General features: G+C 40.0%; 1 protein-coding gene and 1 long non-coding RNA gene across 6 annotated transcripts; both read left to right on the top strand.

Moving 5' to 3' along the window:
* Window positions 1-1,738: 1,738 nt before the first annotated feature.
* Window positions 1,739-5,766, top strand: LOC306832444. The gene is made up of 4 exons (XR_013780229.1): window positions 1,739-1,753; window positions 1,886-2,185; window positions 3,881-3,929; window positions 5,608-5,766. It is a non-coding gene; the product is annotated as an uncharacterized lncRNA (long non-coding RNA).
* Window positions 5,767-5,892: 126 nt separating this feature from the next.
* LOC306832443 (muscleblind-like protein 2a) lies at window positions 5,893-18,477 on the top strand. 5 transcript variants are annotated; one of them, XM_079357125.1, is made up of 9 exons: window positions 5,893-6,224; window positions 8,702-8,866; window positions 9,389-9,610; window positions 9,726-9,980; window positions 11,551-11,604; window positions 11,988-12,144; window positions 13,290-13,325; window positions 13,985-14,079; window positions 15,300-18,477. In XM_079357125.1, exons 1-9 carry the CDS (start codon window positions 6,051-6,053, stop codon window positions 15,312-15,314), a joined length of 1,173 nt encoding a protein of 390 aa, XP_079213251.1. In that variant the 5' UTR covers window positions 5,893-6,050; the 3' UTR covers window positions 15,315-18,477. The 5 variants fall into 5 exon arrangements, with proteins under 5 accessions (XP_079213251.1, XP_079213253.1, XP_079213250.1 ...); XM_079357127.1 differs by having other exon boundaries at window positions 14,027-14,079; XM_079357124.1 differs by lacking the exon at window positions 13,985-14,079.
* The last annotated feature ends 1,736 nt before the right edge of the window (window positions 18,478-20,213 follow it).

A 20,213-nucleotide genomic window follows, 5' to 3' on the forward strand; every position in this document is an offset into this window, starting at 1 on the left:
TTGTCTTTGTTGTTTTACGATTTCTTACCACTAGATGGTACTGTTGTCCTAAAGAAATACAGCCTGTTCAGCACTGGTTCTGCATGTAGGCCTACACAGAAATACTTTCCATTTTCACGTTTGTGCTTTTTCATTTTCATTCATCATTCTTTTCCATTTTCAATTATGTTCTTGGATTTTCCAAAGTCTAAGGCAGTGGACGGTTTTGTTCAAATCAATGCTTGTTTTTTTTTTATCTTGGTGGAGTTCAATCTTAAAATGGATGAACTTTAGGAAAATCAGCTTCTCATGTTATATTTGTCATTAAAGAACACTTTTGAAAGGTACACTTTTTTTTTTTAAATCCTAAGACTCATGAAAGGACAAAGATTTCTGGACGTACATCTGAAAATCAATGTGACATACCTTCATAAGAAACTAAAAGGTAGAATTTTCAAAGAACAATGTCTATTAACATTGTAAAAGTAAAGAAATTATGGTATTTATTGTCTTAGTTCTTTTATCCCACTCATATTGACAGTGACATTTTCATCAAGGGGAGCACTAAGGTGACCTTTCCCTATGACATCACAGCTTTTGAAGTGAATTGTCACTCTGATAGCGAAGATATTTTATTGTCTGTTGCCTCAACAAGCCCCCAGAAATATTATGGGAAAAACTCCTGCAGTCTGTTTGAACTGAGTCTGAGTGTTTGTGTTTCAAAAGTACCCACAATGTCTCGATAATTAAATAAAAAATCGATTGAATGGAAAATGTTACCTGTAAGGCTCAGGTCAATACACAATTTTAAAGAGAAGACAGCTGCAACACAAAAGACACAACAGTGAATAACTCAATTAAACGAATGAATTCAAAATATATATCTGAGGAATTTCATAGAACAGGTCTGCCACCAGAGGCATTCAAATGTCCGTGTGATGGTTTTTAAAATTTCCAGGTAAACCACAACCCAATCCTTAGCGTGCACAATTTGTTTTGTACTGTAGGCAACATCACTAAGCCTTTAGCAGAAGCGCCAGAACAGCCATTGCAGATTTCAATATTAAAGTTAGTTAAGAATAATGGTAAATCATTTAACACCACTTTTAAACTACTGGAAATAAGAGTTTGTCCCTATATTTTTAGTATGACAAGAATCAAAACTATCTGTACAATTTAAAGGGGACATCACACTTTGTGAAGACTCTCATCCAATACAGAGGACAGAATGTCTTCATATGGTTGTAGTAAAAAGAAGTTATTTCTTATCATATTGCAGCAGAATGCATGCACAATCGTATTGTTCTCCATCTTCCTCCCTCTCACCCTCCCTTACTCATGTTATCTGGGTTAGCATCCATCTTCCTTGACCTTGAGCAGACCTATCAGACTAGGCTACACATTGCCTCTCATCCTGATTATACAAGCCAAAGGTTTTTCGTTATAACTCTTACTAATGTGTGACACTGCTTTTAGTCTATTTTTCTGAGTCCCATACTAAACCCTTTGATATAGCCTGCCTTTCTGTAGGACACAGAGTATTTCAAATTCAGACTGTTGTCCAGTATTTTGACTTTGCACATTTGTCAAAATCGATATTTTTCGATGATTATGTTTATATTTGTAAATGACAGCGTGTTCTTATTAAACTAATCCAAAAAGACCCACATGGTTTTATTGCTGTTCCCTTGGTAACAAGAAAACCCTTGCCCTTTTAGCCTACTGGCATTCGTGTGGATTGTACCACTTTGCGGTCATAGGGTGATTTTAGCAGGTACAAGTTACAAAACGACTTATTTTGGCCAGAAATGAAATTGCTAAAAAATCTTGTTACATATGCCATGTTCCTATATAAAACTGGGTTGCTTAACTTGCTTTCTAATATTGTGAAATCAATTATATGTAGTCCATAGATTCCACAGCGCACCCGTGGAAACCCCCCATCACATTAAACTGACGACTGTACAGTAAGCTGTCAGAAGCTTGTTGCTTAAATCTGTGCAGTGCTGGAAAGTGATGAGGAAATGAGGACGGTAAAGAAGGCGAAATAACAAGCTTTAATTCCTCGACGTTAGCAGTTTTTTTTAAAGACAGACGTATTGGTGACACTTTACATGTTGTTTTCGTTTCTTACCGTGGACTGACGTGTCGTTTGCGCTAGCTGGTGCGTGATCTTGTGGGAAGCGGGTTCATTCGTGATGATGAGGTAAGCAAGGTGCTCTCCTCCTCAGCTAACACTGTGGCTACCGCTAAGCTAATAAATGTTTACGTTAATGTCACTGTTCTTCGTTATGTTGGACACATGACAGCTGTGTCATTAGCCAGTGAGCTAAGTGTTTGTGATTAGCTAGCTAGGATGATAATGCAAATCTGAGACTAAAATCATGGGAAACTCGAAGAGCCAAAACTGTATAATTAAAAATGTACGGTGCCGGATGTCAGAAACATGACAGTCGTGGTAGCAGTATCTTATACTGTTTAATTGCTGCGTTTTAAAGTTAAGAAAAAAATAGATTTACGTACTGTAACGTAATGATGGGCGGGACATACAGTACCGCGACCATTAAAATGTCCATTTCCCCTTCCGTAGAAGGCATAATAATCCCTAACAATCAATCATAAGTTTTAAATATCACAAACAGATGATGAATCTGCACCAGCTTCAAATTTTGTTTTGGAACAGTTTTTAGTGGCATGTGTGCATTTTGTCATTCTGAGTCCTGTGCTGAATAAGACAGCATGTGTCAGGTATGAATATGTTGGAAAACATGTTTCACCAGAACACCTAAAATGCCTTTGACCACTGTTATATATTTTACAATTCAAGCTGTGCAACACAAGGTCAAACTCTCTGCTTCATTAAAAAAAAAAGACCATTATAAAAGTGTTTAAACTTAAACACTTAAGTCAAAGTGTCAGAGTTGAGACTACTTTCACTTCTCTGACAAAATAACGCCAAGTAGTGACGTCCTTGTTTACCGTAATGGCCATCTCAATTACACAGCAGAGACCCTCCTCTTCTATTTTTAGTCTTCCTGCTGGACTTGATCACACATGTAATTATGACCTTGCAGGGAAGTGAATTATTGATATGTGCATTGTCAACACATGTATTATTTCTAAGTGCTCTCACATTATCATGCCAATTTGCTAAATGTTGGTCATTATAGTGTGACCCATTGCAAAACTGTATAACACATATGGCCATAATTATAGTTTATATGGTGGGATGGTAAAAGACAAATCATTTCAAGTTATTAGTGAGTGCTAAATGTGATCATCTTGTGTGACACACTCGACTCAGTGTTCTCACACGCCAGTATTTAAATTCAAATCAAGTTTTCAAAATATGAGTGGAGACAAGCTGAGCTCATGGACTTATCAACGTCCATATAGTGCAAAGGACGCTTCAGATGACTGTCATGAGCTTATTCTTCATCTACCATGAGGCGCTTCATGTTCACTATGTGATCACATTGGATTAGACAGTTTCGGGCATGTGATTTACCATGACTTGCTTATCATTGCAGTAATAAAGAGAGGCAAGATAAAGTGTTGAATTCAGTATTATGTTTGAAATAAAACAGTTTTTATAGCTTCAGGGTCAACTGCCAGCAGTACTGTGCAGTAAGCTCTCACACAGTGCATCTGCTTCTGCTTTCCCATTGGCTAATATCTGACTGGGAGGGTCTAAACAGAGACTGGCACCCAGGCAGGAAGGGGGGTGGCTGGATTTGTTTCTGCCGGAGTTGGACACACAATCCTTTTTTTACTGAGAGGAAATCTTTACTCACCGAATCCACGAAAAGGAAAAAGGGGGGCGCGGGGGGAGGTTTGAGCTTTTTGTTGTGATTGTTATCTGAACGAGTTAGCTGCCTAAAAAGTTGTATCTCTCACCCAGATTCCTGGCCGTGGACAGAAGTTCTTGAGTGCTGCATGCAGTGAGAGAGGTAGGTTGTCTTTGCTCTGTTTCCTGACTTGCGTGCAAAGGAATTTGCTGCAGTATGCTGTGGAATCGGGTGCAGTAAAGGCTGCTGAGGCTGTTATTGGACAAAAGCTGGTTTAATAACAACGCTGTTTCACTCTGAATCTCTGCTTTCCCACTCTTTGTATGTTTGCAGACCATGTTACTTTTTTTCCGTCGGTGGCAGCGAAACTTCCGAGTACAAAATAATTCAGCTCATGAGTGGATCTCCTTTCCTGCCTGCTCAGCAACTTCCTGTGTGTTTAACCACTTTGTGTACTGGTTGGACTATCCCATCCTGTGTTTGCCTCTAAACACGACGTGTGTTTAAGCTCTGCTGTCTTTGCTTTCTTTGTATTCTGTATGTGCTCTGCTTAGGCGAGAGTCAGCATATCAGACTGTAGCCTTTGGGCACACAGTGCACCGTGTGTCCTTTTACAGTATTAGCAAATATAGAGTATCAGCGTCATGGAAAGTAGGTTATAGTGGGCACAGAGAAAGGACTGAATTTATATCTGTGAAACGTGTGATTGAAATGAATTGGAGCTGTAACTGGCAGTTTATGCCAGTGGATTCTGATCAGGTCGATTATGTTATAAATGCAGCATAACAAGCTTCTCACAGATTTCTGAGTTTGACTTCTTTTAAATGTTCCATCACTGTTATTGATCCATTGATTACGTGGACACCACCATGACAAATGTCAGGCTAGAACAACAACTGTGACAACTCGTATGCTTTCTTACTTAGGACCTCAATATATATAATGTGAATTGTGCCGACATAGTATGCATAGACAATAGTTAATCATTCTTTTTATAGCTCATCTGTTACTATGATCACCTTAATGTAATGCTGACACGAGCAGAACAAGCCCCGAAGCTGTTTAATCTCTTAAAGACGAAAAGACAAAACAATAATAAGCATCAACTTAAAGAAGAATTCAAGAAATCCAAACAATGCCAAGTGGACGGAGACATGACTGTGATTGAACTTTTAAAAGGACTTTTAAACACGTTTTTAGTTTTAGTAATTAAGGTCACCAGTGTCGAGGGGCGAGTGGAATGTCTTGTCTTGTTTTTTTTTAATTGCTTTTAGGAAAATATAAAATACAGACGGAACAAAAAAATGTGCAACACCCCCCCCCCCCCCCCAAAAAAAAAAAAGATGAGATGACGATCAGCCATGATGGAATGACTTGTTTTTAAATCTGTCTCCTGATTTGTGGAATGACGGAAGTGTTCAGTCCACAAAAACGTCACAGAGTAACAACTTTCCATCACAAATTTATAGTTCAAGGTGACAACTTCATTTATGCAGCTTTATTTGTGCAAACCAACAACCTGAACACAGTCTGTTAAAATGGCACAAGCGATTTAAAAAAAAAACAACAAAAAAAAACACTCACCGCCTCAAGGAGAATGACAGTACTTCCACTTGTGGTTTCTTGAGAGTTTGAACTTAAATCTGCTGTAAGCTGCTGAAGAGCAGAAGCCTCCAGAGCCTGAACAATCTCCAGAGGATAATAACAATCAAATGAGAAGCTGCTCTAAAAGTTTCCCGCTACAGACGAATGATTTCATGGTTACGTTCTTTATTTCCACACGGTACAGTACATGTAATCATTATTATACACGTTGCTTTTGGGTTTTTTTTTTTTTTAGATCACCAACAGGAAGTGCCTTCAAGGGGACGTCGCCGTCTCGCAGTCTCTGCGTGTTCATTGGCGGCCTGTGCTTTGTGTAAGGGCCGGACTCCAGCTCCAACACCACATACCTCTGCATCAGGACCTCCACCACTCTGAAATAAAGCCATACTCTGCAGACAGAGCAGCATAACCTACGAATGTGTGACTGAGGTGATGAGTCTGCAGTAAAGTTCTTCCTGCAGTGGTTTACTTTCTCATGCTTGGTTCCTCAGTGATTGACCGGCTCTTTGATCTTTCTGCTTCTTCTGATGGAGGACTCACCCGCTTGTTTTAACACAGAACTTTGTATATAGAGCCGACTTGCAGCATCAGGGTGTTGGAGGCATAAGAAGATTGAACTTAAAAAAAAAAGAAGAAAAAAAAAACCCCCGACTTAATTTATGATAACAACCTTTGGACATGGCGTTAAACCTTGCCTCAGTGAGAGACACAAAATGGCTAACTCTGGAAGTGTGCCGACAGTTCCAGCGAGGAAACTGCTCACGTAGTGATGAGGAGTGCAAATTTGCTCATCCACCGAAGAGCTGCCAAGTTGAGAATGGGAGGGTCATCGCCTGCTTTGATTCACTGAAGGTAAGAAATATTCTGACACCTTTGTGCTACTTCACTGAATTGAAATAAAAGCAGACGTCCTGCGACGAGGAAACTGTGGGGGGAAAAAAACCTGAAATGAAAAAGTAATTTTCTACGTTATTTCCTGTGCGAGTGGTTTCTCTTTTTTTTTTTTTTTTTACGTCCGTGTTATAAAATATATTTGAACTGCTCAAAGTGCCCTTGGGACTGCAGGAACAAGCCAATAAAGTGTAAGAACAAGTAGCTGATCCCATCAACTGGAGCTGAATAAAGTTAAAGGTCCACCACGCTAACTAGCAACAATACCAGGAAGTGTGTTGGAGTGTGAGTTTGGAAAGGCCTCCCGACCCCTTACATCATAAACAAACTTTCTACACTCAAAGTTCACACACTTACAACAAAGAATAAAAAGAAAATGGGACTCTGTTCATTGCACACTGAAAACTGCAGTCTCAAACGCCGTCTTCCACGACGTAAAAGTTAACGAAGCCACACCGAAGTCTTAACACCTGCCAGATGTTTCCTCTCCTCCCTTATCTAATGTACTCGCTGACATTTCGAGCCACCCCACTGGATCACAGCCACTTTATTCTGCCGTGTGCTCAGTTGCCCAGAATGAGACCGGCGCTGCCTTAATCCACTCTCACACATTCACTATCGCCCCACAATGCAGCTCTGCCCTTGGGATTATTCACATGTCGAGTCACCGTCTTATCTCCTTACCGTAGGCAGCTTAGACGCTCCTCGTCCGGATGCAGGGGGCCTTTCTCTGCGCCCCAGTGGTCAAGGACTTTGATTCCTTTATCTCGAAAGGAAAAACATCTCTGAAGTGTTGTTTCAAAGATGATGAAGAGGGGAGTCATGGGTTCAAGTGCTGACGGGGGGGCGGGCTTTGACTTTACAGATGTTGAATTTTAGGAGGTGGCAGATGTTTGATTTAAAGTGTTCAAACCCCGAAGTGCTGTTTTCATTCCTTTGGGTCAGAAATGCAAAAAAAACCCAACAAAAAGCCCACCTACAGGTGCAGGAATACAATTATTGTTGATGAAAATCAATAATAATAAGAATTGATTCATATTGTTTAAACTGTTGGCTCTCATTTGATCCCTCAAAGAGAAGTATTTTTTTTGTTTTCATTCAGATCCCCTCGTTGAATTTAGAAATGATTTACCATCACCCAGTCCAACTAGAGTTAAAGGCCGTGAGTCTGTTCAGCTTGGGAAATGTTTAGTTTCTGGGACGTGATGAAATGAGAGGTCGCGTGATGTCACAGCTCCTCTTTCTGAATAGACTTTAGTCTGTAACGTCTTCCTCAGTGGTCGATCCTGTTTTTTAAAAATCTAACTCAGCAGCTCACCATCAGCCTTTATTTATAAACGGGCGGACTGAGTTGCTCTCTCTTCCGTGCTTTGCAAACCAATGTTGTTTTTCCTCCCGCTCAGCTGTTTTGTTCACATGTGATTTGTCAATTTCCCTCCTGCGAACCGGCCGTCCACATCCAAACAAATCAGCAGTCTCTCTTACTCCGATCACTCCTCGCAGAGTTAACTTTATTATACCAAAGAATGTGCACATGCTCGGAACTATAGCAGCGTATGACCTTCATTAGAGCATTCTGGCTGATTCACACACACACACACACACACACACACACACACACACACACACACACACACACACACAGAGCTAACTCAAGTATTTCACTGCGGCTTTAACATTGAAGATGGTTCAAAGGCAGCCTGATCAGCGATTGTCCTCACTAGCGCAGGGGCTTCAAATTCAGATGTATGTGCTCATGTAAGTCCTACATATCACCTGGAATTCTGCAGACTTAGCACCCCCCCCCCCCCGGAAAAAAAAAATTCTTTAAAAACAATTAAGCAAAATAATGTCAAGTCTGTCAAAAGTCAGTAAGAAACACAACACCTACTTTCATCTCTTGTTCTCCAGCGAGTGGAAATCAAGGCCGAGTTTGAACACCATAAATCCTGAAACATTTAAGAGTGAGAGGAGCATTCTGTAATGGCACTACACTTTATAGGAGCCGTAATAACACAGACTAATGAAACATTAATGACACTTAAACAAACGTGCGTATTCCGAGAAAATAATTAAAGTGAATCTCTTGGGAGAAACGCAAATGAGGTGAATTAGTTTCCCTTGATTGAGGGATTTGAATATGTAGGACAGAGAACGCAAACGTCTCATCAGGCTAACACGGACGCCTGATTGATTGACACAAATCTGGTTGTTCGGCTCATTTAAAAGTCTAAAAGGAGATAGTGAGAGTGGAGCTTAATAATCGGACTGAATATGAAGCTCATCAACATTTGATCCACTCAGCCGTCGAGCTCGGGGAAGTCTCTCGTAAAAGCTCCAGTCAGGTCGTAAAGACTGCGCCGTGAGCGGATGTCCGACACGCTCCCTGGACTGTGTTGTTGTTTTTTTAATGCCTTCTCTGTTTGTTCTGAACACAGGGCCGGTGCTCAAGAGAAAACTGCAAGTATCTGCATCCACCTTCACACCTAAAAACACAGTTGGAGATCAACGGGCGCAACAATCTCATCCAGCAGAAGACGGCAGCGGCTGTGCTCGCCCAGCAGATGCAGCTCATGATCCCAGGACCGAGCCTGCAGCCCGTGGTGAGCTCTTAAAAGTCTGCAGTAGACGTGTTCCCATGCTCCTTCCCTTCCTGTCATGGATTCTTCACCGTAAAATGAGAATAAGATATGTTTAGCAGTGCCAAATAAGTGCACAATAATTGGCGCTACACTGCTCACTGTGTGTTACATGAACAAAAAATACTTACATTGATTATTACGTTTGTAAGTCAGCTTGAACCAAAAAGAAAATAAATATATATTCAGGATGGAAACGTGAAAGAAGACTGCAGTGGGAATCAATGAGTAATCATGTTTAATATTCATGATCTCGATATCAATCACAGCCAAAATCAAGCAGCAGTCTTTTTTTTTATTTTTTTTAACAAAGCTATAAAACATTTTTAAATTAAACTGCTTCATTCAGAGTAGATGTGCCTCCTGTGTCTGAAATCCCTTCTTCACTAATGGGACAGTTTCCGACTCTCACTCTGAGGGAGGGGCTTCTTCTGTTTGTGTCGTGGCGCTCCTGTCATTTGTTAAATATGAAGTCTTCTCTGACAGCCGACCTTTTCTCGAGCGCAGGGACTCGGCTCAACCTCGGCTCTCGGTTACGGGTCGTACATGACACCGCTGAGCCATGGAATGAGCCTCGTCCCCACGGACAGCCTGCCCAGCACCCAGGTCCTCATGTCGGGGAGCCCGCCCGTCACGGTCCAGAGCTCCTCCTCTTCCTCCTCTTCCTCCTCTCCCTCACAGAAACTGCAGCGCACAGACAAACTCGAGGTACTCACGGCGCCACTCGCAGCACATTTTGCACCTGTGACGTTTTTACAAGCGGCCTAACAAACGCTTCGAAGCTCGACGTCTCCTCACCGTCTCTGCTCACTGCTCCTCTCAGGTGTGCCGCGAGTTTCAGCGGGGGAACTGCGCGCGCGGGGAGACGGACTGCCGCTTCGCTCACCCCAGCGACAGCCCCATGATCGACAGCACCGACAACACTGTCACCGTCTGCATGGACTACATCAAGAGCCGCTGCTCCAGGGAGAAGTGCAAGTATTTTCACCCGCCTGCACACTTGCAGGCCAAAATCAAATCCAGTCAACAGCAAGTCAGTCACACGGCCGTGGCGGCCCAGGCAGCAGCCGCAGCCATGGTAAGACACATCCGTTCAGTTTAACCGAAGAAACATATACACAGAATAATAAGGTTGTATTTGATGTATTCAAGTTTTTTTTATGTCATCGCTGAATGTGGATTATTGCTATTGATCATTGATTTTAAGGCTGGGTTTCACTCAAGAAAAGAAATGAAGTCATCAGATTAGTTCAACATCTTTTCCATTTTTAGTTGAAACTGAAGTTTAAAGGCGACATTTATTATTTATAAAACTGTAGTTTGGCATAATACAATCAGACCGTCTGCTTCTAAAATAACAGCAGTGATAATTCAGATTAACTGACTGACTCTGTGGTTGACATCTTGACTCCCCCGTCGAATAATTAGATGGTTAGATCACAATAACTTCCTGTTTTTCTCCAACACTTGTTCCTGCAGTATCTTGGCCTCAGTAATGATTGATATTAACTCATATATATAAGAGAAGAGTACGGAGGCTTTCGAATAAACACACCGTCAGTAAACAAAGTCATGACACGGTGACAAAACTAGACAAAAAGATTTAAGCTGAGATTAGACTCGTTAACGTTGGTGTCTCGGGTTTAGTGTTAAAATTAAAAACCTGCCAATCAAAGTGAGAGACAAAAACACGAGCTGATGTTGCAATTTAATCATCAAAATTAATTTAGCTAAATCGGGCGTGTACCCACTTCACGTACAAGTGGTCCTTTATTGCAGTTTACTGTGAACTGTCTGTTCATTTATTATAGTGCTTTAACTTTATAATCAAAAGTGTGGAAATGGAAAAGTGTCTAAAAGCTGTCCATTACACGCCAACTGTTTTTTCCCCCCTTTTTTTGTAACATTACCAAACTAAATATAAACTTTAAAATCTAAGTTGCTGTTTGGATATTTTGTGAGATTTAGATTTTGTTTATAAAATAAACCAAAACATTAAAATAGTTGTGTAGGAAATGTGTAGACGAGGCACCAACAGTGTCAGTGATGTGATGGATACGTGGTTATTAATACTGTTTCTTTATGATGCTGCCTTTAGATGGCTCTCATAAAACCCAGCCATCTCTCATTTCACTTGAACAGTTTTTGATGTGCATCACATTGCCCCCCCCCCTCCCATCCTGAAAGCCGTTATATCCATGTCTGTACTCCAGATGTGTGTTGGTGTTTTTTTGGTTTGGTTTTTTTTCGATGTGCTTCGTTGCACTGATTGCATCATGCTAGCTGTAGTCACAATCAACAAACTCTAACCAGGTAAAGTTATCCTGATGATCAATATGCAGTGTCGGTAGTGAAAAAGAAGTGTGTCCAATCATGAAAAACAGGGGAAGCTATTGATTAACTGTTCATGTCGACCTACTAATTACCAATCTTTAGTGTCCTTTTAATCAGTTGTTTTGGTTACTATGCATGCCTATTGTGTTGTATGTGTTAAACTACATTCAGATTATTTTGTTTTGTTTTCCCCTTCTCACCTATCCACAATGCTGTCCCCCATGATGCACCTCTGCTTGCTGTTACCTGTATGTTAATACGCTTGAATCCCATTGGCCCACTGCCATCATGTGCTCGCTGCCTGCTATTAAAAGACTCAGTCGACTGCCAAAGCAATGAAGCGATCCCTCGAGGCAACTGTAGACCTGGTATTTTCACCTTTTGCTTTGGTTGTAGCTATTGATTGTACTGTGATAACTTTTTTTTAAATTTTGTTGACATTGTTGTTTAAAGCTTCTCATATAGTCTTTGTGTGCACAGTCACCATCAGTATCGTTAAGTGCTTAAGTTGTGAGATATGTTTTAAACTTTTGATTGGTTGATACATTATTCCATTCATTTTTGTATCCTTAAACCATGTTTAAGTTTTCCAATCTGTGCTATATCACCTCTATTGTGTAGTCACGTTTGTCATTCTTTGTGACATTGTTTTTGTTTTAGTAATATTACATGTCTTAAGACGTAGCTGAGCAGAAAGAAGGAACATTTGGGCCGTTTTGGTGAGTCGTTGTCTCCTCGTGTCACTTTGCAGGCCTTTCCCCACAGCGTGCTACAGCCCCTACCAAAGAGACAGGCTCTGGAGAAGAGCAGCTGGGCGGGCTCGCTCCTCAGCCCCAGCTTCCTGCATTACCAACAAGCACTGGCAAACACACAGCTGCAGCAGCACACCGCTGCTTTTTACCCAACTGGTACGTATTTACATCCGATGGGATAAACTTTTTCACACTTCTCTGTTTAGAAATGTCGTCTGTTTACTCATGTTATTAATTGGTTGCTAAGAGATGAGTATTGTTAGCATTTTGTAATAGTGTTGATACTAATACAGTACTGCTTATTGATAGCACTTTCCCTTATTTGGTACGAAAATAAAGGAATGACATGAAATGAAGTTCAAAGTTTGAACATTTATATCGTAGCTTCTGTGGCCACACAATTAAGTTCCACCTGTGCTTTGGTCTTTGTCCTGTATGACTTCTAATTCACATTATGAATGGTAACAAGGGACAGTTCAGACAATTGCACACAATTTTAGCCAGTATTTCCAAACCCCCCCCAACTTGAATAAATAGGTGTACGTGTAGCCCTCGGCTCCTGCCTGAGAAGGAAAGACACGACTTGATTGCATAGTGCAACAGGCTGCGTCTCTTTGTCCGGTATGCATAGAGGTTCGCTATCTTCTCAGATGACAGATTTGAGATCAGATTGAGACGTTATAATGCACACAGTAAACAGCATCTCCACCTCCTCACAGTGTGAGCGCAGGAAGGACACGGACGTTTCATCTACGCGTTTGATGATGCTGATCTTTTGTCTGTCACCGCATGCTGAAAAGAGACACGAGTCTCCTTATATTACCCTGATACACAATTATTAACTTCTAGTACCTGTACAGCACTTTGACTGAAAGCGCTTTATAAATAAAGTTATTATTATTAACACAGCAGCAGAAACATGTGTGTTCCATATAATTTTAGCGATGGTTTTATTGACGTGTCTCAGAAAGATGTGACACAAGCAGCTGAAGCTGAACAGCTACCTTCTACAGTAACATGTCAAAACGTCTTCTGTTAACAAAGCCTGTGTGCATGATGGCTTTAGCATGGCTTAACAGGGCGCTTAAGTTGAACTCATTAATGCTGTTGATTAAATCTGTGCTTTACCTGCTATGGAAGGTAAAGATGTCGGTCTGAAAAAAAAAAAAAAAAGAAGAAGGTACAGAGTCATGAGGTGGATAATGTTAAAGCCTGCTTACTGTGTGCTCACTCAACTGAAGACGTGTTCACGCGTCAACCAATTGTAAACGTTAAAGGAAGTCTCTGTTTGTGTCACACAGGGTCGGTGTTCTGCATGGCTCCTGGTAACAGTTTTGGTAGGTCTTATCTCTGTTTGTCATAATCACATCTCCTTATTCCAGGAAAACTCAGTCTGACTTCTTCAAAGGCTTTTGAGAGGATCTTTTGACTGTATTCTTCTGTAAATATATTGTCTGTTGCTGTACATATGTGTGTGCTTTTTTATTGCAAAGTCTGCTAATGTATACAAGTAAAGCAGTGGTAATCTTGTTTTCTCTTAAACATCACCTCAGATATATAATAAACATAGAATTGCTTTATATTAGGAAATTTGATCAGCATCCCTTTTCTATTTTACTCCTTTCTATTATTTGAATGCTTAATATGACTAAAATCCTGAAATATCTCAGAAAAAAACCCACTTTGACCATGTCTGGAGAGATTGCTGTACGACGCCGTCTCTTTTTTTGGGATGTCTCATAATGGACAGATTTCCTAATTTTATCTCTTATCAGCCCTCCTTTTTATGTTCTCCCCTGCTGTCTCGCTTTGCTGTGTGATCACATGCCATCTGCTGGTCTAACCCAATGATGGCTTGCCGCTAATGTCATTTTGTATTTGCTTGGCAAGAGAGAGAGAGCGAGAACGAGAGAGCGAGAGAGAAACATTGCTATGGTTACCATAATGCTCCACCTCCCTTTTCATTGCTTTCATGGTTCCCTTCCTGAAAAAAAAGTCCCCATGATGTACAGTGCTACGCCTGCTACTGTCTCTGCAGCAACTACTCCCGCCACAAGTGTCCCCTACGCAGCAACAGCACCAGCCAATCAGGTTTGCTCCTTTTTAAAGCTTTCTGTCATAAATCCTTGAGCTCTGATAAGTGCTTCATCCGTAAATCAGGGGAGCGTAGCATTGCCCTGCTTGCATTGCCTTTTGTTAAGCTTCATCCACCTGTAGACCTTCATGACAAGTAGTCTGCATCTCACCTCTTTCCTGACACACTCGTTTAGAGGCATTCCATCTGCTAATAGTGGTGTGGCATTTCTTCTCTACTGCATGTGTTTTGCTTTGATTTATGTCATCCTCTGTTTCATTATATATGACATGCAGTTTAAAAATGTTAACATCGTGAAGGAGCGGGAACGCCCAAAACCAAATGCTGCCTCTTAATAATTATTGCATTAATTGTATTTTATTATCTTTGAAAATGTGCTGTGTCATGTGTCATCATTTGCATACATCAGCCTTTGGGATACGGTATCTGTCAGGAGGGGCGATGTCAAGCCATGTTTGCATGAGTGGAATTTTATGTCACGTTTAATTATCACTTTGAGGCTCACATCATTTAATGTCTGAGTCGTCCGGGCTTCTCAGACGAACAAGTCACTGGTTTTGATGGGAGGCACAAAATGTCCACCTCAAAAAGAAAAATCTTTCCTTTGGTGGATTCCCCCCCCCCCCCCCCCCCCCCCAATTGGAGCCCAAACATCTGTAACACCTGTTTTAGTTTCATCGAAACAGAAGATGTTTTAACTCAGACTAACAGAAGCTGGGGTCATTCTCATTTGTTTTCATAGTTCACCATGAATGTCAGCTGCGGCGTCCGACGTCCTCATGTAGCTGTTTATTTATGACCAAGCATGTAGACTCTGTATTAAAAATGTAGAGTCTGATTAAAAGGTGCAGTCATAACGTATTAAAGAAGGGTTCTAATAAGCACCGACCATAGGTTTAGGGCGATTCAAAGACAGCAGTCAGAAAAAGAAACTATGACCTCAAGATGACCTCTGGTAGAAAGGAAACTTTTCATTTCTTTAACCCATTTGTGGCGATGAGTCGGTGTGCAGGCATATCTTCTATTTCTGGCTGCGGTCAGATACATTTTTTTGTTGTTGTTGTTTAGAGTTAGACCAACATGAAGTGTTTACAGGGTTGTAGTTGTTTGTTTTTTTTCTTCTCTTTTTAATCAACATGATAAAATACATGGGAGCAAATCATTTGTCATTGTGTGCCATCTCCTAAGTGACTGTCGTCTTCCCCCCCTGAAACAGATCATCCTCAAGTAACCACCAGGAGCAGAAGTCAGTGCTGCGTTGCTGCTGTTAAAGACCCCAAACACCTGCTCTGTAAATACTCTAACACCACACACAAGCTACAACACGCTGCATGCTGATAACAACCCTGTAGACATGACTACATCATCATAATCAGTAACATAGCTCGAATACTAGGATTTTACCGTTTTAGAGAAGTGTGCCCGGATATAATTGTATGTATGCACCTGAGTTCACTTGCATCTTCAGTAATGTGCATAATATCCTTGTTTCTATTACCTTAAGCCATCTGACAAGATGTCAAGAAGCTTCAATGAACTGAAATACAATGTATCTGCTGTTCACATATTTACTGTAGGTGCCTCGTGTAAAGAAAAAAAAAAACTGTTCGGAACAAATGCAAGGAAAACGAAGAAAGGAAAAAAATCAGTAACCCTCCTATAGCAAGTGATATGGGAAAGGCCGACAGTTTGAAAGATGTGTAACTATCAGTAGAAGAAGAGTGTGACAGGTCTCATCTGAACTAAACCGGTGTAAAGGGGGTTGATTATGAGAAGTAGTTCAAATGGTGTCATTACAATATTAAGCAGCATTTCTTTTCCTTCTTGAATGACGTGTAAAGTACACAAAGAGAACTTTTATAACCTAAAGATTGTTTATCTAGTGCCACATGTATTCATTATTTTAAACAAACTAGAGCAAAGCACTTATTATTCAATTTTAAACAAACCACCACGATTGCTGACGAAAGTTCCTTTAAGAATCTCTGAGGGAAGTTCACAAAGGTTGTTTTATCTCCAGAAAGCAGGATCAGTGCTCCACCTCCTGGTGTGCCTTTGCATTGCATTTACAGCGCGTTTGCTGTATGATGAAGCTGCTGCAGAGACGTTCTCTTCTTCAAAGCAGTGATAAAATCAAGACTAGACCTCCCCCTCTTTATTATAAAGATATATAGATAATATACTGTATACTTGGATTACCAGTCACAATGATGGTGGACATGCTGTATCTTAAAGTAGTTTTAACTTACGGGGCAGGTTTCACACACATGGTTTGACACTTGATGAGTCAGGTGTAAGATAAAATCTGTTGAACGTGTGTTTGTAATAATATCTGGCAGAGTACACTTAAACTCAAATGTTTTGCCTTCTCAACACTTCACTGACAAATTCAGCCAAGAGTGATATGATGTCCACATTTTCAAATAGTATAAAACTTCAAGAAATTGCAGAGCTCTAGCAAATTTGAGATTTGGCTGCAATTGTCTAAAAACGTCACTCCCAAGATCTCCTTCTCTTGTCGTTAATAATGTCCAACGTTTAGTGCCACTTAAGCAGCAGACACCGATTTGTTACGAAGCAAAACACCTTGTTTTGCCTTTGTCTACTCTCGGAGCCAAAAGAAGGCTGCAGACATCTCTGAAGTGTCCGTGTGAAACCAGCCCCTTTCTTACATTTAAACATAGAAATGACCAAATTGTCAAACTGAAGTTCTGTTAACCCTTTAAGGGTTGTGTAATGTGTAAACTGTTAGTCTTAATGTTACAGTAATGTACTGTATTCTTTGAATGTTACTAGTGCCTAAAGAATTGTCAGGATGTGGACATCCGTGCATATTTCCAAGGCTTTGTGTGGGAAGATAACATTGAAAGAAAAGTGTTGCACTGTTGCGAGTGCCGTTGTGTACACCTGTTTAGATTTTATGAAATAATTAATTTTCACTGATATTTGAATTTTTATGGATGTATAAGACTTAATAACCATTTTCTTTTCCTTTTTGAGATGTATTGTATAACAATATTTCCTTACTAGTTTGAATGCACAGTTCAACACATTAGGTAGTAAGAAAGTCACATTTACGCAAGGTAGGATAGTTGTGTGTGATTGACACAAAATTATGCAAATTCTTTTACTGACAGCAGACGGAGTGGGTATTGTGTTTTGTGAAAAACAAAAATACTACTAAAAACATATGTCACACATGTATGTAACGTTGAACTTTAGTTTCATTAAGGACATATTTAAAGTTCTTTCTTTATGAACGCTTTGTTTGATTATCTGAGACAATCCACCGACACATTTTTCATTTGTTCAGCACGTGTTGTCACGACGAGTTTGACGCATTATCCGATGAAATATAAGGAGGATACTTTGAGCAGTTTAACACATCTAAAAGTGTATTCTCTTTTTTGTGACTATTTTGTGATGAATGTAATTTATTAAACTCACTTTAGCTCTGCTGGGGGTTCCTCTAAAGGGCCTCCATCGGTTGTATTAGCCTCTGAAAAGCCGTCTCGTGTCCAGGGATCAGACGTTTGGAGCAAAGAGAAGCTCGAACCATTTGGTCCCTGTCACTGCCTTGTCACCTGTAAGGGACAACCTACCTTTGTATGAGCAAGGCCATAGATAGAACTGCTTTCTATGTACAAAAAGTGCATTGTACAGGCCACGTTTAAGGTAACTCTCATCATAGTGTAACAATAGTTTGTCATTTAATTGTGCTGATGTGTTCCTGAGGCAATCTGAATTTGCAGTGGTTAATTACCGTGTTTTGTAGGTGATAAATTAGTTTCTTTCTCTCACCACAATAACACTTCAAGTTGTTCTGTCAGAGCTAGTTATGCCATGGTGAGACACCGTTCGTGTTCCAGCACATTTTAAAAAAAACTATAAAAAAAAAACTTCTTTTGAACCGTGACTTTTTGTTTTGTTTTTGTATTGTTTGTACTGCACGTTAACATCCTGCAGTGAAAATAGACTCCAGCTACAGTTTAAAAACCTTCATTTTTCCCTTCAGATTTTCATCATTTTCAACGTCTCCATGTCATTTCTGTAAATATATATATGAATAAACCCCCCTTTATTTATTTGACCTGCAAACAAAAGGCATATAACTGAATGTTTGTTTCAACAAAAAGCTTGAATGTGATGGTGACACCTGCACATGGAGTTTGTTTGAGATTTTAATCACACAGTCATAAAGATGTCGACTGTCAGAATGTTTGGTCTGACTGACTGATGGAAACATTTCACCGAAGCACTTTCTCCACAGTCAGATGACGGAGATGACATGCTTTTTGTGAACTTTGCCTTATCTTTGATCTGTTCCTGAGTTTGTATTTGTTAAGTGATTATGAATACCTTATTGTCTAATAAATAAAATACATTTCACTCAACTCCGCTGGGATTTTATTATTTCCTGACTTTTCATTAAAGGTCATACGGACAGTATGTAAACTAAAAGCACAACTTGAAAATTGCCAGTGCCATCAAAGCTGCGTGCTCTCGCTTGTCATTTTGTATTTATTTTCCAATTCAAATGTTAAAAAAAAAAATAAATCATGTGGATGCCCTAAACCTTACCCAGGTGTTGATATAAATACATTTTGTAAAACCTTATTTTGCGAACAAAAATCAAGAGAAAGCCATGCTTTGATTTTTTTTAAAACTGACCCTTTCGATCACACAAACGATCACTCATTTATTGAATCAAAGATGGCTCAATGGCTAACTCATTGTCGTTGTGTAATCTTACATTTAACAGATTTGGTTAAATAGGGAATTATTTATTCATCAAAACTCAAGTACTTATCAACACAGTTTTTCAGGCTATGTGATTCAGATTTTCTCTTTTAAAATGTTGGGCAGTATCAGCCGCACCAGCATCTTTGTCATCTCTTGTTCGCTCCTCTATTACAGGCCACTATTCATGCTTCACCGATAATATGTGTATCAAATTGACATTAAACGCTCTGAACTGATTTAGATTTTATTTTAGGTTTTCAACAACTTCTTTTCCTGCACTGATAACTTCAAATGCAGCCCTCCCACCATTATGTGGCTGACAGCTCTTTCAAAATGTGCTCTGATCTGAATATAAATAAGCTCAAAGATCTTTCCAGCAATAAAACATTTTGAGCAATAAGCAGACAACTTTGGTCTCCCAGGACATCTCTGTCTCAGATTACAAATAAGGTGTCACAGCATAGTGGAAGCTTTATTTGCTGTGCTGTATTTGCTGTTCTCCTTATAGCGAAATACACTTTGACAGTAAAAGGTGCTCTTCACAGACCACCTCACAGAGTGGCATTAAATCTGTGGGGAAGGAAGCGCTGGGTGAGGAAATTCCTGATAAAATAAGGGAAGGGGGTCAAAAGGGATGCTTTACCTTCCTGTCCTACATAAACCAGACAAATTGTAATCTCATCCAGTTTAAGCTTATTCACAGGGCACTCGTCTGTTTTACATGATCAAATTCAAACAATCAACGACCAAAACAGGAATAGGCTTCATAACATGGAACATGTACAATACAACAATAACATTTAAAAAAAAAAAGAAGCAAAATAACTGTTAAGTGGTTCGTAATTCTTTATCAATTGTAATCATTAATTAATTACTTTTTTTTAATGATTTGTTTCTTGGCTTTTATGTCTTTATTTTGGGGATAGGGAGAGAAGGTTGGTGGTGTCAGGGATCGGGGAGGGAGGGGGGACAGACATGCAGGAGATGGGCCACACGCCGGGGTCGAGCCTGGGCGACACGCCTCGCTTTGCATGTTACAAACATACATGACCCTCTTAAATTATAATTGGCATTTTGCCACTATATCATTACTTTTTGTGAGTCAAGACTTTTTCTGTTTATGTGTTGCTTTACAACTGCATGTTTTGTCCTGCATAAAAATGTACAAATGCAATTACTGTTAAAATAAAAATGAAAAGGTAATGTGACTCACAGGTCTTGATCTGGTGTCTCTTTTGTCTCTGCCTGCAGTTGAAATAAAACATTGATACGGCTGTAAGCAGCTTTCATAGCCTGCCACATTCTTAAATTTTGGACGCCAGCAACAAAATGCAGCGTTGCCATAGCAACAGCATCCTGTGCCCTTTTTTTTTCATCCTCTTGGATA

This window comes from Symphodus melops (assembly GCF_947650265.1).
Source record: "Symphodus melops genome assembly, chromosome: 12".
Lineage (NCBI taxonomy): Eukaryota > Metazoa > Chordata > Actinopteri > Labriformes > Labridae > Symphodus > Symphodus melops.

Coding starts and splice junctions, on each gene's coding strand:
- LOC306832443 (XM_079357124.1), top strand. CDS start 6,051: ATGGCGTTAAACCTTGCCTCAGTGAGAGACACAAAATGGCTAACTCTG. Junction 8,867..9,388: donor GACCGAGCCTGCAGCCCGTG/GTGAGCTCTTAA, acceptor CTTCTCTGACAG/CCGACCTTTTCTCGAGCGCA. Junction 11,605..11,987: donor TCGAGGCAACTGTAGACCTG/GTATTTTCACCT, acceptor GTCACTTTGCAG/GCCTTTCCCCACAGCGTGCT.